This window comes from Ciconia boyciana, chromosome 11 (assembly GCF_034638445.1).
Source record: "Ciconia boyciana chromosome 11, ASM3463844v1, whole genome shotgun sequence".
In the NCBI taxonomy this organism is placed as follows: Eukaryota; Metazoa; Chordata; class Aves; order Ciconiiformes; family Ciconiidae; genus Ciconia; species Ciconia boyciana.
The window spans coordinates 3384366-3400452 of NC_132944.1; the positions used below are offsets into that span (position 1 = coordinate 3384366).

The 16087-nt window shown below is 35.5% G+C and overlaps 1 protein-coding gene across 1 annotated transcript in view; it reads right to left on the reverse strand.

The window, feature by feature from the left end:
• Positions 1 to 4149: 4149 nt before the first annotated feature.
• The window catches only part of ATP2B2 (ATPase plasma membrane Ca2+ transporting 2), a 440022-nt gene continuing 428084 nt past the window's right edge, over positions 4150 to 16087 (reverse strand). Inside the window, exons 25-26 of the mRNA XM_072875775.1 lie at positions 15316 to 15402; positions 4150 to 4517 (exon numbers count right to left, since the gene is read on the reverse strand). Of these exons, the coding sequence (XP_072731876.1) occupies positions 4206 to 4517; positions 15316 to 15402 (399 nt within the window). The 3' untranslated portion in view covers positions 4150 to 4205. The remainder of the gene's footprint in view (positions 4518 to 15315; positions 15403 to 16087) is intronic.

The following is a 16087-nucleotide window of genomic DNA, read 5'->3' on the forward strand; positions in this document are numbered from 1 at the left end:
CTGTGTTGAATAAATTTTTATTTATTGGTAACTTTTCTCCCAGGGTAGTACTATTTCATTGTAGTTTTGGCTGCTATCAAGTATTTCTTGCCATACAGAATTTGTGGGTAAAAGCTTGAAATCTAGGTGAGAAGACAGGAACATCTGTAATTTGAAGCATTTTACCTTTAAAAATGAGATTATATGACAGTTACTCACCTCACACCTTGTGGCAGAAGTTCAACCCAGTATGTCTGTTTGGCTAACTTCTAAACCTTGCTGTTGCTAGTGCAATAATACTGTATGATCACAGGCTGTATTGCAGTTTATGGAACAATTGCATTAGTCTAAGCTGAAAAAAAAAAAAAGAAGGAACTTCTGGGCTGAGGGTCTGAGCACCAGAATGGGGATTCCTTCATTTTTCCCTGGCACTGCATATCCACAGTTTTTAAGGTCTTAAGTGGCAGGACATGAGTCCTGGACTGAACTCCCCAGTTCCAGGAAGTTTCAAAGATCATTTTTCTGATTGTGACAGAGGGGGAAAGAGATGAAAAAATATATATAAATGGAGGGATATGTCATATGGGCCAAAGGGACAGGAAAACAGACTTAGATGTCTGTTCGTCTTAGGACCAAAATTAAGATAATCGTTTCATATGCACATTCACAGGGGCTTCATCCATTTTACTTATTCTGTAGTTAGTAATTTCAGCCGACTTCACTGCAGCATTCCCATCAACCATTCCCACCACTGTGCACCACCACAGCACGGACCAAGTGGTCCTTCTAGGCATTACACTGACCCATAGTCAGACAGGAATTAAAAGCACTCTGGGCTGACTCATCACCTGGGTGTAATGAAGTGTAACCACTGACTGGTGAGCAGGCTTCTTACTGCCAGTCCAGAAGATTTGCACACACCTTTACATTAAAATATCCCAGTGGGAATCCAGAGCTAGTTCTAATGACTTCAGGTGAAAATAAAGAAAGCTGTTACGTTCAGACCATTATTGTTCATGCTGCTTTGTGAATTTATTTCTTTAAATTTTCCACTTGTGCTCCTGCCAAGAGAGATCTATTAGACAGAAAGCAGCAAGAGTAAAACTTTATCATTTTGTTTCAAACTATAAAATAATTTACATCACATATTTTACTTACTTTTGTCTTTTTTTTTTTTTTTGAAACCACAAACATTCCAGCATCACACTGTAGGAATAAGAATAACAATAGAAAGCATAACCTTTTGCATAGTATTAAATGAACAGACAGAGTAAGTTCTTTATTTACAATTATTGTCTAGATAAAAAAATTCATAAAAACAGATGAATGAACATATATTAATAACCCCTAGTGGGATGGATTGCCAATGTACCACTGTATTGTTGTCCACAAATCTCATGCTGCTAAGTACAGTACGTAGAGAGCGAGCATTTATATATTGCAGGGAAATTTAACAAACTGATCATTTTGGTTTTTGATCCATTGTTCCCATCACAGAGAGGTCAAGCAATAAAAGAAAGGACTTGTGATGCACGACTTGTAGTTGAAAGGTCATAGCTATTCTGCTTTTAAAAAAAAAGTCTATCATTTATCATATACATAAAGCACAGTCTCTGCTCACAAAAGCCCAAGTTTTCTATGCATCTCAGTTTATATGTTTTACTATATATACACAGAATGCAGTGTTCATTTTCTTAACAGTTTTCAAGTCTGCAAATGGTACCTTAGGGAGGGGTACTCCTACAGGAAAATTAAAAAAAAAATGAAACCAAGAAAAAATATGAAGAGTGTTTGAAAATAAAAAGGCAAACAGTCAGTGTTAAGATGCTGAAAATAAATTGTTCCAGTATTAATAGCTTCTGTAGATGTTCAAGTCCAAAGCTAGAGGCTTCCCTGTAAATAGATAACACTTTTTTTCTTCTGAATATGATATCCCAAATAGGCCATAGAAACCCAATACATGTTATACAAAGATTAATCACCATATTTACAAAGCGAAGAACAATCCTGACTGAGTTTCAATCACTTTGTTGCTAGGAGTTAGCTAAAATAATTATGTTTTCATGCTAGCTTTTTACTGTTAAGAAATGGGTCACACTATCTGTTGAAAAGAGAGTTGTATATGCCTTCAAAGACCTGTTCTGTTGTTCAGTGAAAAGTTTGGATCAGATAGCGAACTAAGAGTTTGAGCCAAAAACATTCAAGCTTCTACACAAAAGTCCGGAAGCTGGCAATTCAAGCTGATTAGAGCTTTACCTGGCTGAATAGTCTTGATGCACCCTGAAAACATTTTAGTCAGTTCAGTCTGCAGTTTGGCCATGAGTCTAATCTTGTTTTGGAGAGTTCTGGCTTGGTTTAGTTCTTGTGACTGCAGAGATGCACCACTTTATGAGCCAACTCTAAGACAACCAGTAATACCTTAACAAATCAATTTATCAAGCTAGTTTGAGAGTGTTTTTCAACACATCTGGCATAATCAATTGTGTAATTCAAAATGTCTTTTGCACTGTACAATTATGGAAAAGATCATATGCTGAAAAGTCTCCAAGCAAACTTTATATTAAATACAAAAATTATTTATGAAAAATCTGTGATCCACAAAGTGCTTAGCATTCAAGTGGTTGACATAGCAACTATATAAGCTCATAAATTTTAAGTTATCAGGGCTGTTACCATCTTGAAAAATATTTTTCACCCTCCATACTTCAGGTTTTCAAAATAGCTTTCTTCGTAGAAAGCTCAAGGTAAAATAATGTATTACTGTGTTACAGTATACCTTGTGACTACAGGAAGACAAGCTTGGTTAAAGAAAAAAAATCACACAAAGCACATCTCAATATACAATTAATAAAGTTTCATTCAGACCTAATAGTGCAGAAATTATATTTTTCTTTAAAAAAAATCAAAGCAACAACCTACAGTGATTTTCATCCAAAATGCCAACAGCCCATACTTTGCAAGTAATAAGGAAATAAATGCCTAAATTACTAACTGAAAAGGATTAACACAATATATCACAATATTTTAACATTAGTTTTATCTCCATATAGACAAACCGAATATAAGTTATTTTAAATTATATTTATAAACTCAACTCAGTTTCATATAATATCTCTAAAAATATTTTTGGAAGCCATCGCCATATGTTTTAAGAATGAAATAGCCTCCGTTATTGTATGTTGCACCAAAACAAATTCAAGCAGATTATCAGAGGGAAAAAGAAAAAGAGAGAACCTGATCATTTTGATTTTTATTTGAAACAAAGGAAGCCTGTTTTACCTCCCTGTATATAGGATCACAATGCTACATCCAATGTGTTATATTTTGGCTTCTTTTGTATTTACTAGCAGTATCTACATTATATAACAAAAAAAAAAATCAGGCAGAAATCAGAACATGGTGGTAATAAAATATCCAGGGTGCGATATTACAGATGTTTTCAATGAGCTGAGCTGAGCCATTTTTATACTACTTCGGCAGGAAGTGCTTTCTTAACCCTACAAATAGTTAAGGATATTATCTACAGGTTTGTAAACAAATTACATTCTTTTTTAGGACATAAATAAGTTAAAATAGTCAGAGCAATTTGAGCAGAAACAAGGCAACATGCCAACAAAGAAACTTTATATATATATATAACTATATATATATAGATAGATATATACATATATATAATTAATTATGTATATACTTATATGTATATATCTCTATATATAGTCTCATAAATGTTTAAGTTCCTCTGTCCAACTGGTGCAAATCTACTGTGCAAGTTAAGCTTTGCAACTTCAAAAAAGTTATTTAAATTAATCTATACAATTGAGTCCATGCCACACAAGCATTTCAAAAAACTCACAGACCAGTGAATTGGATAAATAGCCTCAGAAAGAAGTCCTCTGCAGTTCCTGCTTAAGGAGGAAAAATAAAAGGAAATAAAAAGAAACAAAAAAAGAGAAAGAAGGGCCAGAAGTGTACAGTACATTCATGCAGGAGGATTTTTTTTTGTTTTTGTTTTTCTGAAAGGGAACAAGGGGGGTATGTAAATCAGCCATTCATTCTTTCCCCAAAACCATTGTGATCAACAATTCATTCACTTGTCTCAGAGTGAATAAGAGTTCAAACAGCTTTTCAGCCAGCAATGTTTTTAATATATATATTTATATATTTCGGTTGCTGTGGGTTTTTTTATTTTATTTTATTTTAATTTTTTTTGCAGTGACCTTTTTCAGCTAAAGTGATGTCTCCAGGCTATGTATTGGGCTTCCTGGACTAGAAGAGGTAGCTGATTTACTTGTATCAGTTGTAAGATTTATTCCACTGTCGATAGCACTGTTGTTCTTGTTCAGCGAAGACGGTGGACTCGAGTTTTTCTTGAGAGCAGGGTCTTCTTCTAGGTCTGTGTCATCAATGAGTGGGATGTGGGGCTGGGAATCTTCTATCCTAAATTCAGGATGAGTCATAAAGTTGTGAATAGAGGTTCTAGATTCTGGTTTTTCTAAACCTTCATAGAGAGAGCTACGGAATGCCTTCACGACGCGGATCTGGGGGGAGAAAAGGAAAGAGGTGTCAGAGGTAGCACCTTCAAAGGGCAATGCTGTGTTAGAGAATACTTTGTGAAAAATGTAGCATATGGTTAGGGCAGTGCAGGCAGCTGAAGTCCATAGTCTCTGGATGTTATATGCATAAACGAGTGGCTCAGTTATGTGCATTTTGAATATCTGTATCAACTGCAATATTAAAATAAATCAAGTTTAAAGCCATCAAAGAACTGATGGGAAGTACTGGTTAAAGAAAGCGAACGTCCACTCGTGTGGTACATCCCTAGTAAAAGACAAGCCATGTTAATTGTAATGCAAATGTAAAACCATGCATGTTGATAGTTTTGCAGTGAGTAAGTAGGAAGGCTTTTTTAATTAAAAAAGTCTCTTTTGTATTGTTAAAAAACCATTACACATAACATATCACACTTCACAAACAGAAAAGCACAGAACACAGACACAGTTGGATGGGTACGTATGAGACACACACAGGAGCCAAGTGTAAAAACGATAAGTAATATCAATGTTTTAAAGCAAAATCTAAATGAATGCAGCCAAGAGCACAAAAAGCCAAGCAGACAAAGTACTAAGCATAATCATGCTACCACGGGGGGGGGGGGGGGGGGGGGAATCACAGTTACCACATGAACAGAGATAACTTGCACACAACAACTACACTTGGAAGCCTGGATAATGTGAACATAGTATTGTTGAACCAACTTTTATTTTTCCTTCATGCATATGTGAGGTAAACACTCGAGTATAGACCCACTGTTCTAGCCATTTAACTTTTTAATATATATAAAACATGTAATAAAATAACGTATTGATTGTTGGGTTGAATTGAATTACATTGTTAAATAGCAAGCTTTTTCATTTTCTGTGTCTCAGTTGTAAAACGGTAAAGTTAAATGCTGAAAGCGACACAATAATTTATGCCATATATGCAGTCTTTAACCTAGGTCAGCTGCCTTATGCCAGGGTCCATCTAATGTCATTAACCACCTGACAGTAAGAACACAGGTGAAAATCAACTACAAGACTCAGCCCACTGGACTGTCAGGGACAGTGCAAATTGCTTTCCCAGTAGGAAATGAGAGGACCAGAGTGAGGAGCATTGCAGAGTGGGGACACTACGTCCTCTGTGGGTGGGCAAAGGGAGGGATGCTGTCTATATCCCAGTGACCTACCAGGTCTGAAAAGCAGTGAAGGTTTGTGCTGGTTTACTGCTGAAAAAAACATAACTTTTTGGAGGGGGGGGGAGGGGGCAGAGGGGAAAAAACAGAATGGCAAAATGTGATCTGTTGGCAAATGTTTTATGACTACGTATGAGTTCTATCCTTCTACTTCCATGTAGTCCATGAGCGAATTTTTAGCATCTCTTAGAGGGGAGACCAAAACACAGGCAGAGGCAGAAAAGGTGCAAGCAGGCATTGTGAAAGCTTCTCCACACACATTTGAAATGGTTTGGTGGTTGGCATGTGTATCTTTTTACATGTAAATATGCTGCACATTATTGGTTGGCCTAATACACCACTAATCTGTAAAGCTTTAATTCCTCTTTTAATTGGCAGACTGCATTTTAGCAATGGCATGGGGTCACAGTGTTACAGCTGTGGGATCTAGCTGATTCTGTGGTTGGAGTTGTCCAAGTTGTACAGAATTTCAGGACATTTGAGAAAGAGGCTGACTTGTATTTTGATCTCGTTGACCTTTGTCCTTGTTTATGTTCTTTAAATTTGAATATTCATCATCTTTCAAAAATCCGAATAGCAGAAGTAAGTCATGCCCTCTTCAGATGCACGGCCTTCAGTCAGTCCAAATACTCTCCCTTCTCTTTATACGTACATTTGGTAACAGCAGGACATGGTAAAAAACAAGTAGTTCATGTGACTGCTTATGCTCAAAATAAGAGGACTGGAGTGGTACAGAAAGGCTTGTCCAGATCTTGGGATACTAGAATATTTTAGGAGGCTGGCAGAGGTGCAAGACAAGAGGAAGATAACAAGAATAAATGTTACATGCTACAATCGTATAGTGTACCTAACACCTCTTTGGCAGAGCACCTGCAATTATAAACCAGGGTTTTACGAGAGCTGAATCTCTGAGTTGTGCTGTGCTATGTGATGGTTCTGTATAGTGAACAGTCTGGGATAAGAGATTCATTTGCATTACTAAAGATAGGATTTGAACTCATGGAGAAGAGGTGACATACTAATTCCCTCATTATCTATGCCTTTCTATCTTGTATTTTAAAGTGCAAAGTAATTAGTCTAAACAATGAAAAAAATGGTATGTTTTGTCAAGGCAATCTTACAAACATGTTACTATATTGTCCTATTTTAAATCAGGAAACTTCTTGTAACATGCTTACTTTATAGTATGGGCTGATATAGTGACATTTTCTGCAAAGCTACCTATTATTTCTGCTATCTAAATAAAAATAACAGTCATCTCATTCAGTTGCAGCTCTTTGCTATATCTTATCAACTAACAAAATAATTTCATTCTCTTGAATACAGCCACTTTTTATTGCATAGATTTAGGTTCTATTTGCCAGCTGGATTCTTCTTAATAAAGGTAAAGTAAATTTTTACTTAAATAAAAAGGTTTGCAATTTGATATTATGCTTGAACAGATCCAGCAGAACCCAATGGAAGTAAAGCTTTTCTTCAAGTCGCACAAACTGTATTTAAGCCTCTACGGGCTAGCAAGGGAGGAACTGATTTCAATTTATGAGGCTCCAAGTTCTGTAGTAGGGAAAGCATCTATACTGCATTTAATGCCAAAATTTGGCATCTAATTTACATTTAATACCAAGTTTTTAGTCTAGCTAGCTAACATCTTACACAGCTGAGGGAAAACATAGATTTAGGTTGTATTTGAAAACCAGTTATGAAAACCTGCCTGCCGTGACCTGAACTTGGTACTCTGCAGTGACTGCTTGAACTAATGATCCATTGAAAGAAAACACTACGCTAACATCTTTTGCTTAGATGTGTTTACACAACAATCTGAAGATATAATTGCAGAATGTACAATCAGCCAGCAGTTGTATCACTTCATGTGAAGATCTGTGGCAAAGTTTTGGCATGGACTGTTCGAGTCTTGCAGGAACATTTAGGTATTACTAGAATAGCTTCTACTTGTTCATAGTGATTGTTACTGGAAATACTAGCTTAGAACTAGTTCAGATCTGCTGATACCTAAACTAGTTAATCTTCTGAATGCAATGGTAATGTAAGGGCCAAACTTGGGCAAATCCCTAAAGCTGAGAATACATAAAGTTAGCTTTCTAATAAGTTTTCATCACTAAGGAGCTGTAGAAAACTATGTTTTCTTAAAATTTCCCTACAGTTTCAGAGTTGTATACATGTTTTCCATTAATTTTTCACTTAAGGAGAAACTCCCTCCCCAGCTTTAAATTTCATATATTTAGCTTGGCATCTAGAAGAAAACATTTTTTTTTTAGTGTCACACCTCATTCAGTGACAGAATTTCTGCATTACAATATAATTCAAAATCTTGTTCATAGTCTGTCCCCCAGTGTATCAAATTATGGCTTACAGGAACAAACCTTGCTTCTTTCATTACGTTACTGGAAACAAAGGTAGAGGGTTTTTTGGATACAAAGGTGGCGTTTTAATTTCTATATAATAATAGTACCATATTTAAGCTAAGAACTGAAAAAATATTATTTATCCAGAGCTACATGGCCCAAAGGCAACAAATTCTTTTAATACATGCTTAAGTTCAAGATTTGAAGTAACATCTGGTGTAAAAATGTTTAGGGGCTCTGCTGAAACAAAGCCCACATTACTTTTTTGAAGATAAAATAAAGCGGATGAACTTCATATAATGTTGTTATGGTTGTACAGCATGTAAAAGCAGGGACATACCCATGATGGATAGAACCTAGAAAGTGTTGGTTTATTATGAACTATGTAGAGTTCATGTAATGATATTTCTTTATGATACTGACAATGCCAAGGGAAGACAAACAGTGTGATACAGCTCCCTTTTCTCACAGTAATGGAGACAACAGAAAAAAATGAACTGTTTTTAAACAAAAGACTGTGGGGACAACACTTCAGGACATTTTTGACATTGCTATAAGTTTCCACTTCTTTCTTCTCTGTAGCTGTAATAGAAAAAACCCTTCAGTTTCATCCCACCTTGAAAGTTAGATTTATTATACTGCATCAGGCAAGAAAAATAAAAGAAATAGAATTTTAGATACTACAAATTTTTCCCATCAGAAGAAAAAGATGAAGTTCAGAATCTCACTCCTAAGTACAACAATCTAGGCAAAATGCACAAGGCCTGTTAAGCATCAACAGCTGTATTATGGTTGGTAGTGTGTGGGCTTATACTCGAATGTTTACCTGGCTTCATATAAGCCAAGTATCTTGAGTTTGGTTCACATTCATTTCAGGCTCAAGGTTAAAGACTCACAACCTCTTTTTATTTCACTCTCTCCTGCTGAACCCTTTTGTCCAATGTTCTCTAGCCCTCTGGGAAAACAAACACATTTAATATTCAGACAGTAGAGAGTAGGGCACTGCAAAAGCAAATAAATTCAATACTGAAAGATCAGTAAGGTGATTAGTATAAAATTGTAAACAAGAGGTCAATTTTGCAAAGAGATGCCAACTCTTATGTGTAACATACTATTCTATATCAAGACTATAGCTATACGAAGGTATATGAGTTTGGTCAAGTGCTATTGCATATGTAAAGCTTTGAAATGGAAAGCATATATCTTCAGTATATTTGGTTTTGTTTATTTTTTAATCCTCCCAGTTTTAGGTGAGTAAAATCAGATTAGGTATCCACAGGAGGAGATACTGCATGTATTGGAGTCACCAGTAAATGTGGCTAGTATGTTCTGGATTGTATGATGCAGAAGTTGAGCAAATTCAAAGATAAAATTAAAAGCCAATAAATTTCAGAAAAATTATAATTTCTAGGTTTCTGCTTTAAAGAGTGAAACAGATGCATAACATTATCTGTGCTCCTCGCTTTCTACATAAATATGCAGTAAATCCAGTAAGTGCTGCTGAAAAGTCAAACCACATGCAGCAAGAGGAAAATAGAATACCTACAAATTCTGTGAAATCCTCAGACCTAATTCTCATTTCACAAAACGTTCACATGGCTATTATTCCACTGAATTTTAGAGCATGAGATCAGAACCATATGTAGGGCTTCCACTTTCCGTAGCATATCTCCTTTGTTATAGGATTGCTGCAAAATTATGGAGTCTAACATTTTTGTATCAGATTTGGCAAAGTTTAAATATATTATACAACCCTTTGAAAGAATGTATTTCTGCGTTAGGAGTCTAAACCTTCCTGCCATGCCATATCTCCAGTTGAGGACTTGGTTTTATGTTTAGACTTTAAACCCAGTTAGTTTCCCTACAGGGAAGATATACAGAAGTTGATTTTGATCTTGCATATCCCAGCAGGATTGTGAAATCTTGGTTATAACCAGTTGGAACTTCTAAGCTTTAGTATGGTATCTCTGCCTCTAGTTTAATGATGCTCCCAAATGGTGCAACTTTTATAAACATAATTTTAGATGTGGACTTAGTTTAAGTTCTGCTTGTTCCATTTCCTCATGTGATAGTTCATGTTGCCACAGAAAGCAACTGACATTTTCACTAAGGCTGGTATGCCCACTTGAATTGGTCTGTGATCTGAACATAGATCAATATTGGACAGTAATCTTTGCCTTAACATTTATTAAAATAGAAGATTTTAATTTTTTTAAGAAATTTTTCCCCATTTTTCTTCACGAGAAAATTTGCTCCAAACTTAGGATTTTATCTCAAGTTTTAGTTGTAAAGTCTGTCCAGCTGAATGATGATTACATTTATAGGAAACTAAATATGTAAGAAATACAGAAAAGCAAAAGCTGCTGGAACAGTAAATAATTTTTCTTGATAGAGAAGAATCTGATTTTCATACACAACAGATTACAAAATAGCTAAACTAAGCTCTCTCTTTAAAATTATCTGTTAGTACATGGACTGTAATACGCACTGGAATTAAGCTTGCTGAATGTCTTACATTAGTTTGACACAATTTGCAGATGCTTATGCCCTTGTGCCACACCGAGGCAAATATTGCATGTGTAAAGCTTCTACCTGTAAATGACAGTTTTTTGTCAAGTCTGATAAATTGCAACTATTTTTTAATTAAAGGGACAATTAAAACAAGTTGTCTTTCCATGCAAATTAGCCCCACTTTTGAAGACTGTAGTCCCCTCCAAAAAGTGAACCAGAGCAAAAATACAGCCTCAAGGGTGCTATGCTCTTCTTTTGCTTCAAAACACTTTTTAAAAATCAACCAACAAAAAACCAAAAACCTTCAGAGATCCGTATGATGGACAAATACTTCTGAGAATATTTTGTGATTGTTTGGTAAGATTTTAATTGGCTGCTATAAAATTTGGAGTCATCACTGTGTATTTTTTCCTGTGTCATCCTTACAAGTGGCTTGTTTGAGGCCATTGTTGCTAGAGTTAATATAATGAAAAGTTGTGATTCCATGAAATATTCACTTCTAAAAATCTCAGACAAAAATGACAGACTTTAACAGAACAAAGAAAAAGGAACTTGCCAATACAGAAACTACAGCAGATTCATGATCTGGGAGGTTGCCTTTTGGTGGGGCTTGTTATTGTTTCTTTGTTGTTCCCCCAATATTTCCTACGCTTAACAATATCTTTTAATTATAACCTTTTATGAAAGAAAGGAGGGGTTTTCTCTACGGGACCTGCAGTTTCTGGCTGCTTCCACTTAGGAACAGTATTAACTATACATGAGAATGAGAGGAAGGAGGAAGAGCAAGTACAAAGGAATATTAAATATGCGTCTTTCTTGGAAAATTTGAAACCATGTTCTTTTGAAGGGGTTACCTACGGATTATATAAACAACATCTGAGAACCAGATATAAACAGCCTATGATAAAGAATAACTTGTTTACTTTGTGTACAGTTAGATCTACTCATCCTCTACCTAATTAAACAATATAGTAGCAAAGGCTTTAAGCATATACTTAATTTTAAGCACAAGCTAACATTTTGCCTTACTAATTCTGAGCTTCAAAAGTAAAAAAGATGCTCCACTGCCCCACTGGATCTGATTTTGTTTTCCCAAAATAAAACATAGAAAGAAATGCATATAAAATACATATCCACCAAAACTGGTATGGCATAGCCTGGTATCTAAAACCACTTTTAACTCTATAGTGTAACAGCTTTCCAATGACAGAAGATTGTGTGTGTATATGTGTGTCTGTGTGTTCATGCACATGACACGACAAAACCTGAGAACTTGGCTGAGACCATACTGCATACAAAGCCTTATTTTTCCCATGTTTTCATTTTCTGTGGCTTAAATGTGTGCATATTAAATATGTGTGCATATTTAGTTTGCATTTAAATAAATTTTCTACTTTTGTCAGAGTATATAAAATGCCAGGTCTCAATTTGGAGAAATTTTCACTATGTTTATTGAAATCTGCAATGTTTTTCAAAAGAGATAAGAGACTCATAATATGGACCTCATTGTTATGAATTAATGCTGACATCCAGAAATTTGTAATTTGTTATTGGCAAAACCACCATGACAGCTAAAAAGTATCAGCATAACTAGGGAAACTTTAGTACTGTAGTAAATATTCCTTTGTATAAATTGCTTTTAATTAAGGTATTCCACAACCCTATGAAAGATTTGAATGTGAATAACTGAACATTTCAGGTAATAACTGGCTAATCTGTTTCACAAACTACTGTAGATGTGGCTGCATTTGACAGGCAGATTTCTTTTTAAGCAGGCACTAACCTTTGAATCAAACATTAATCTGCCCAAAAATACTGGGGGGGGGAATTAAAATTCCAAAATGTTATTATAAATCTGCAGAAGAAATCTCACAGATTGGTGAGGTGTCACAATGAACTATATATTAAAAAGCTATACAATTAGTAAAGAACTGCATAAATGCTCTGTTAAATTAGTCTGACTTATTCATAGAGCATCATGTGATTCTTGTATTTTTTATTAAGTATTGATATCAGAACCTCTGCATTTTGGGCACCCAAAATGACACCTGAAATATCCCAATTGTTGCAACATGCTGAGCACCATTTCTCTGAAATAAACCTTCCTGACAGTATCTCATATTGGGCCCTTTCAAGTATTAGACCTTTTTGTCTTTGCTATACCCTTAAGGTTTTCCCTTGATACTCCCCATAATATATCTACATATACAATATTTTTAAGATTCCTGAAGAGAGGGAAAGGCTTCAAAATCAGAGGTACAATTATCCCATTATTCCCTTCCACCCCATAGGAAGAAGGTAATGATTTAAGAAGGTAGGGTTTAATTCATTCTGGGCAGCTAAGAGGAAAGAAGTCAGTCCTGTCCCACCACATACATTTTAAGCAAGGAGCTAAAAAGTAGACCTAGGTGTGCATTCTGCAACTGAAATTTTCTCAGAAAATGCCAATTCACAAAAACATATCCCATTTCTATGAAATTTGGATTAGGAAAGGTTTTCCAGGTTCTGGAAGATGAACAACCAACTGTAAATACCCAATTTAAAAATAAAACCCTTTTTTTTTTTTCTTTGCTTTTTCACTGTTATTCATTAGGTTTGTGTCATTGTATTAATAAATCAAAACTTTCCCTAAGGGTTATAATTTGAAGCACACAATGGCTTGATACTAAACAGACATTATATTGCAGTAATGAAATACTAACGGTCCAGAATAACCACTTTAAAAGGCCCATTCTCTAATTGTCCTCTGCAAGGGAGATATGTATCGCTGGGTAGCTTAACAAATCAATCACACGTTTTTTATTTCACAGAATAAATGTGGCTATAACTGATGAGGCTCTGTAGACCTGGGTTTTTTTTTCCCAAATAAAAAGAGACATCAAAGACTGTAGCAAATTATGCTTTCTCCTATTAATTAACTTCAGCCCATAACCTAGTAAGGCCTTTGTCAAGACGCAAGACTATTCAATTCTTAGTTGCTTTGCTGCAATGGAGAGAAGAGAGGGAAGATAAATTGTCTATTTCAGTTTTATTAGATCTATCCTTTCAGACTGCTGGCTACAGGATGTTACTGAAACATTTACCACAGCAGAATGAGTTGCTCTGTTTTCTGCTCAAATGTAGAAATGCTATTATGGGAAATCGTTCCCTGGATGAAAGGCTGATTTGTGTCTGGTGTTTTGTGTCCTGCTCAGTGTGGAAATGAGGAAACTTGGGCTCTGAGTTCTCAGAAGCAGGTTACAGTGCCTGTGGCACAGCAGTGGCACGCAGCTCAGTGACTTTGCTTCTCTTGATCGTGCTGCTGCCCTGAAGCGGTTGGGGCTGTTGGAGTGAAAGCAGGCCAAACTTCCCAAGAAAAGACAGGAAAAGATACAAATTTTTTCCAAGGAGCAACTGCCAAAGTTGGAACCTTAATGGCTCTTTGGGTTCCTAGCAAAAGCAAAGTTTCTCCTTTGACTTTTAATTCCAACACAACTTCTAATGCATATCTAAATTCTTGATGTTCAAATACTGAGGGGGTTTGCACTCAAACTGAATGGAAAGGTCAAGCTTCCTTTTTTTTCTCCAGGAGCTCTGGAATTTTATTTCCTCCTCTTGTCTGCCTTGTCTCTGTCTGCCAGACAGACAAGACTGGCTTCTTGTCTGTTTGGCCAACTTTTCACTAAAACTTGCATAAGGAATATACTGCATTATTTTGTAAAGTAAGTGACAAGCTTATAAACTGAGTTCTATAAATTTAAATATTCTTTTAATGCTGGCTATGCTGTAAAACAAAATAGCTACTTACAGTCCTGAATAAATAAAAATATAAAACCAAAGTTAGATCTGTAAAAGTCTTCCTGAGCAACTAGAATTTTACTGTTAGTGAAGCAGCCCTTACTTATTAGCTGCTTCAAAGTTTTTATTCACTTCACTACCTCTTCACTAGATGCTTTGTTTGCATCTAAAAGAAAGCTGTGTCAGGATTTCAGTGTTTAGAAACCTGCTTCTTCTAACAAAGAAATTTCTTACCACATTTATTTTGTTGTTTCAACACTGTCCTTTAACTTGTCTAGTTGCCTCCTTCCTTAATGCTTACCTCCCAGTGAATTTAGAGATTAAAAAAAAAATCTATTCTTTCACCATTCATGTAAATCTTAATCCCTTAGCCTTGCATCATGAACTAGATTCTCTATTTCCTTGTTCCTTCCTGTACCTGTACTAATTAGAGTACATCTTTCTTGGACATGAGGGACCTATATTACACACAGTCTTCCAGATGGAATGATCTTTTATCTGACAAACTGTATTGCTTAATATAAGATATTTGTAGAATCATTTAAAGTACATCTTTTATAAGCAGCAGAAAATATATCCAATGAGATTGAGAAAACATGACACAGAAGCCTCAAATAAAATCAGAATCTCCATACACTGGATAAAAACTGACTAGAAATTCCTGTCCTAACAGTAAGTTAACAAAACTTGCAATGAATCATGGAGAGTATCTACTGTACAGAAAGTAATCATGTTATGTGTTTCTGGGTATGTGTAAACTAATAAACATAACAGGACAAAATGGGAAAGGGCAAAGTAGCTTGGTCTCAAATGACTGCTACGTAAGTTGGCATCTCTGTAGGTCTGATGCATTAAGAATACACACTCACGCCCAGCCGCAGCAGCAGATGTGCTGGTAGGAGAGGAAAGAGCATTGGATAACGATACGTGACTAGGGCTAGAAATATTGGTTACATCCTGGGTCTGGCTTGTGACGGAGGACTGTCTCCTTAGAGCCCCCTGAAAGGAAGTGCCACTCTTGAAAGTATTGACTACTTCGATCTGTAATGGAGGAAAGAATGAGACAAGTTGCTTAAAGTATGGATACAGTTGCATAACTGACAGGAATAATAATGAAAAACAATAAATCAACCGTGCACACAGTTTTACTTCAATTGAAATAAATACTTCTAAGTGTTCCTTTTAATCTTTTTAAATATGATCCAAATTTTCTGCCTGGATAAAATGAAACAGCTCCATAGGAGGCAGTGGAGCTGCATCAGTTTAAACAACTAGAAGATTTGAAATAACAATATTTAAATTTTAAACCATTTTATTTATATATAGATAAAGTAGACAAAACTGGAATACTTGATATAACTAACCTCCACTTTTTTCCTAATGAGACTAAAATTACTTTGTTACTGCTCTCTAGGTGTTCTTCCAGAGGGAAGAAAATTCAGTCACTTAACTGGAATTTGGGGGGGGGACAGGGACAACACCCAACCAAACCAAAAAAACCCTTAAAATATTCAAAATATGACTCCATTTTGTCTAAAAAACCCCAGGGTTGTCAGTATACTAGCTTGGTAAAATAGAAAGTGTTCCAAAATTTTACCTGACTTTTTCTATAATGAAAGTTTCTATAAATTAAGCATAGTGATAATGTATATTGGTCTTTTACAACTAGAGATTTAAAAAGATTAATGTTTTATCTTTATACAGAGCACTTAAAGTCACACAGAAA